Genomic DNA, 5182 nt, shown 5'->3' with positions numbered 1-5182 from the left:
ATGAATGTAACAGGAGAAGCTGAATTTGTCCTTCTGGGTCTAACGGATTATCCTGACCTGCAGGTGCCATTATTCATTTTCTTTCTGTTGCTTTATATAACAACAGTTGCTGGAAACATGCTCATTTTCACCATAATTTTGATAGATCCATCACTTCACACACCAATGTATTTCTTTCTCAAGGTTTTGTCTTTTCTAGATATTTGTTATTCTTCAGTTACTCTTCCCCAAATGTTAGTAAATTTCCTTTCAGTGGAGAAGAAGATGTTGTTCATTGCTTGTGCCACACAAATGTTTTTCTTACTTTTCTTAGGAGCTTCAGAATGTTTCCTCTTAGCAGCTATGGCCTATGACCGTTACGTAGCCATATGCAAACCACTCAGGTACATGTCCATCATGAACAATACAGTTTGCATTTCTTTGACAGTTCTTTCATGGTTCATGGGGAACTTGGTCTCACTAGTTCAGACTACTTGGGTCTTCACTTTGCCATTCTGTGGATCAAATAAAATTGATTATTTTTTCTGTGATATCCCACCACTAATTAAGCTTTTGTGCATTGACACCTCTTTATATGAAATCCAGCTCTTCACAGCTACCATCCTAGTTATTTTTACTCCTTTTTCCTTCATCCTGGTGTCATATTTCTTGATTATTTCCAACATCCTAAATACGAAGTCAGCTGAGGGCCGTCGAAAAGCCTTTTCCACCTGCTCTTCTCACCTCATGGTGGTAACCTTGTACTATGGGAGTGGAAGCTTGATTTATCTAAGGCCAAAGTCTCTTCATGCACATGATAGCAACAAAGTGTTGGCTTTGATGTATACTGTCATCACGCCCATGCTGAACCCAATTATCTACAGCCTAAGGAATAAGGAGGTCAATGGAGCAATCCAAAGGATGGTGAACAAGATATTTTTAAAAAAGAGATAGTACCCTGAATCCCATTGTTAATCCCTTAGAATGGTTTCATTGAATCACTCAGATTTACATATGTGTTGACTCACTGCTGAACAATTGTTTCAATAGGTTTACACTAATGGCTAAAAGGATTCAGATGAATATCATGCCAATCCCCATTTAGAGATTATTGACCTGAATGGCTGAAGGCTAATCATATTATTAATAATAATATTAAGCAGGCCTTCTGGAATGAAATACTCGGCCATACAGCGGCCATTCCCATGTACCATGGACACATTATGGATTATGTTTTTAATTGTTTATTCATGTAATTTTAACTTGTTTAATTATTTATAAGGGAAGGATATTGTGTATATATTATTGTATGTTTTTAATATGCTGTACATGGCTTTGATTGTTTTTTTTTTTTTTTACAAAAAGTGGGATAAAAATAAAAGTTATTTATTTATTTATTTATTTATTTATTTATTTATTAATGATTTCAATTGTCTCTGCTATATGTTTGCTACTGTTCAAATATGACTGGATTTTACAAAAATGTATCTAAACCAATCCAGCAAGAAGATAGCATCACGAAATTCACATGATCATTTGAAAATTTTAATCGATACACATACTGGAGTGGTATTATAGAAACTTTTGTTTCTGATGTAAATATAATTGTTAGTTTTTACTAACAGCAATTCCCTATGTGATTTCAGTTGTTCTGATCATGAAAATTTGAGCTTGTTGTATGTTGTTTACACATCTACTAGCATAGTTCCAAATATAAACCAAATTAGTCTTTTTGTGATGGGCATAAACACATTTCTTTATATGTTTCCTTGAACTTTGGGTTTCTACCTGGCAGAAATTCCCTTTGATTCATGAATAAGTGTGAATATCCAATATATTATAGTTTCAGGAATCAGGGAAAATATTGATGCAATGCTGCTGTTTGGCTTGTGTCTTTTCAATTACAGTTCTGTCACTACCACTGAGTTCTTGGGAAGCAGAAAGAGTTGTTGGACTAGCAACTCTGTGAGGAAATAACCTTCAGTGCTCATTCCTAAAGGGAAGTCATCACACTAGGGGTGAATGTAAAGACACAAGCAAAGTCCCTGTGGCTGGGATTTTAAAGTCAGTCCCTCATCTTCATCATGGCACTTGCTGTTTTGTTGATATCCTACCTAAGACTGAGGACAGTACATATAGCAGATGATTTCATCAGTAAGGACTAGAATTGATTGACTGATTGGTTGATTTATACAATCAATATTGGTTAACATCATTGGGGCGGAGGGGGAGGCACTTCACCTACTCTGTACTGAATCACCTGCAAATAAATCGCTAATAGTTGGCAAGGCACAAGGCATCTCAAGAAAAGAAAACTAAATATAACTGCCTACCCTGAACTGATTGCTTTCAGAGCTACATAGATATCTTTTCACTTGAACAAAAATCATGGCAAACAATGATATGGAGAATGATTAGAGAACTGTTTTGCTCCCACTGAAATTTTGTTGGTCCTGATTCAGTCCATTAGTGCCTTACTGCAGGAATGGTCTCAACATAATAATAATAATAATAATAATAATAATAATAATAATATAATAAAATAAATCCCGCCCCTCTACAAGATACAATCGGGGTGGCTTAAAAAATTAAAAAAACATACAATCCAAAACCCTCAATCCTCCCCTTAAAATACAATTAAATAATGTAAGAATTAAAACATACTTGAAAATTATCAATAAAAACAATAGACCATGACTAAGGTGAGGTTGGAGGTCAACAGTTAGATTTTCTTCTAGTGGTTGGGGAACTATTCAGGAAAGGCCTGCTGGAATATAGCTTTTAAAAACTGTTTAGGGTGAATTTGACGGATCTAGTCTGGCAGGCCATTCCACAATGGAAGTATTGTAAAGTTGCCCAGGAGGAAGTAACAAAGCCACTGAAAAACAGAGTTGCTAAGTCCCATCCAGTGGTAATTGATATCTAAGGTTGCTGAAAGTTCCAACACAACCCCTCAAATCCAGTACATGTTGCACGTGTCCATAAGGTGACTGGGGGTGTCTATTCCATAATCAGGCTGAAGTCAGCTTGAAATGCATCTAGAAAATTGGCCTAAAAGACAGATGGTTTGCAATAAATGTTTTTTGGGGCAAAGTGGCATGACTGGCCACTTTGGACCATTTTTGTTCTGTGGGCGATGAGATTCTAAAAAATCCCGCAAAAAACAAGTGCGAGTGGTGAAATTGGTCCAGAATACTTTTGTGGTATCTCAGAGTCTTCTAGGGAAGTGACTAGACAAATTTGTATCTTTTTTGGGGGTGATTGTGGGGTGTACATGGTAAATATTGGATACAGAGGTTCATGCTGTCATGTAAGACTCAGGAACCTAGCCTTCCAGCTTCAGTACCAATCTCCATTGTACTTAGGCCCAGAGCTGATGAGAGCCCTCCTCCAGATCCCAACTTGATACTCCTCTAGCCACAATAGAAGACTAGCAGTTAGACACACCTTCATCATACCCGGAACGGTTGGACTTATTCTTTTCACTGCCCTTTGCTGCTATCCATTTTTTCTTGTGTGTTTTGTTTTATTTAAATTGTAACCTATAATTGTCTCTCTAACTGTAATTGTAACTGTGCAATAGTCACTCCCAATATTGCACATTAATGCCCAGTTTTATAAAAATTTTTAGGAAAGGTACAAAGTAGCTGCTTCACTTCAGGAAGTCTTGAGGAGTATTAATTATTTGGATTAATTCCAATGCTTTCTGGATTTTTGAGAGATGTTCCTTGATCATCTGGAAAATGATTTACACTGAAGATAGTTAAATGAGGATAGTGGGCTCTTTGATTTATTCATCCGTAAATATAGCAGCTTATTAGCTACTTTAATTTTTTTATTCATAATTGTTCCATTTTCATAATGTGAATACTAGCCAAATTCATGGGTGAAATCTCCTAATGCTGAGCCTACTACCGCTTTCTTACTTCTCCTGATGCAGTCCTGTGTAATGTATTTTCCAGACCTCTGGTACAAGATGTCAGAGTGCAATGGGAATTGCAGGTGTGATGGTTGTTATTATGTGCCTTCACGTCATTTCCAACTATGCCCGCTCTATCATGTGGTTTTCTTAGGAAGATGGTCCAGAGGAGGTTTGCCATTTCCTTTCCTGAGCCTGAGAGTGTGTGGCTAGCCCAAGGTCACTCAGTGGGTTTCATGGACAAGGAAATTAAATCCTAGGCCTTCAGAGTCATCGTCCAACACTCAAACCACCAGACGTAAGAGTACCTACAAATCTGTAGAAGCCGCAGGTCTGAGGTGAAGGATACCATTACATCAGACGTAGCACAGGGGTCGGCAACCTGCGGCCCGCAGGCCGGATCCAGCCCCCCGAGGCCTTAGGACCGGCCCAGCCCGGTCCTGCCGCTGATTGCCGCCCCTATCCTGGCAGTCCCGGGACCATCCCGCTTTTGGGGGCCCCCTGCCCACCCCGGCCTGGTTCCCCCTCAATCCCAGGACTTTAGGCCTCTTGCACGAGCGGCGCGGGGCCTTTGGCGGCGGCAAGGGGGGGCAAGCAGCGGACAAGGGGGGGAGAAGTGGGGGCAAGCGGGGGCAAGCAGTGGGCAAGGGGGCCAAGCGGTGGGCAAGCGGGGGCAAGGGGGGCAAGCGGCAGACAAGGGGGGCAAGCGGCGGGCAAGGGAGGCAAGTGGCGGGCAAGCGGGGCAGGGGGGCAATTGTCTATAGAGCCTCAGAAATATGCATTTATATTAACATTTTTTAAAAAATCAGCAAATATTTTTGCGTGTCCTCCATTTTTTTAAAAAAGTGTCCTCCATTTGAAAATTTTTGTTCTACATTTGTCCGGTTTGGATGTCCTGACTTATGGCAACCCTACGCCCCCGCGAGCTTCCGCACTGCTCCGGGCACCATTTTGAAGGGCTCCAGAGGGCGCAGCGGGCCTGTATTGTATATGTTCCCATTTTGATTTTTACTTCAAAATATAATGTGGCAGTGTATGTAGGAATTATTTTTTATATTATTTTATTTAAATGTTTAAAAATTTTTAATTATTTATTTTTGGCTTCGGCCCCCCCGTTGTCTGGGAAAGCAACCCGGCCCCCGGATCAAAAAGGTTGGCTACCCCCCTGCTCTAAGAGTAGTTTACAACTGTGAGCTAACTGCCCCCAACAAGCTGGGTACTCATTTTAGCAACCTCGGAAGGATGCCAGGCTGAGTCGACTCTGAGCGCCTGGCTGGGATTGAA

At 40.3% G+C, this 5182-nt stretch overlaps 1 protein-coding gene across 1 annotated transcript; it reads left to right on the top strand.

Annotated features, from left to right (window-relative positions):
• LOC121933694 (olfactory receptor 10A7-like) lies at positions 1-933 on the top strand. The gene has a single exon (XM_042473679.1). The coding sequence runs from the start codon at positions 1-3 to the stop codon at positions 931-933; it is 933 nt and encodes a 310-aa protein (XP_042329613.1).
• Positions 934-5182: the final 4249 nt, after the last annotated feature.

Source organism: Sceloporus undulatus, chromosome 6, assembly GCF_019175285.1.
Source record: "Sceloporus undulatus isolate JIND9_A2432 ecotype Alabama chromosome 6, SceUnd_v1.1, whole genome shotgun sequence".
NCBI classification, from domain to species: domain Eukaryota; kingdom Metazoa; phylum Chordata; class Lepidosauria; order Squamata; family Phrynosomatidae; genus Sceloporus; species Sceloporus undulatus.
This window is presented reverse-complemented; position numbering and strand designations above follow the sequence as displayed.

Bases quoted from the DNA above. Each gene is read 5' to 3' on its own strand.
- LOC121933694 (XM_042473679.1), top strand. From the start codon at position 1: ATGAATGTAACAGGAGAAGCTGAATTTGTCCTTCTGGGTCTAACGGAT.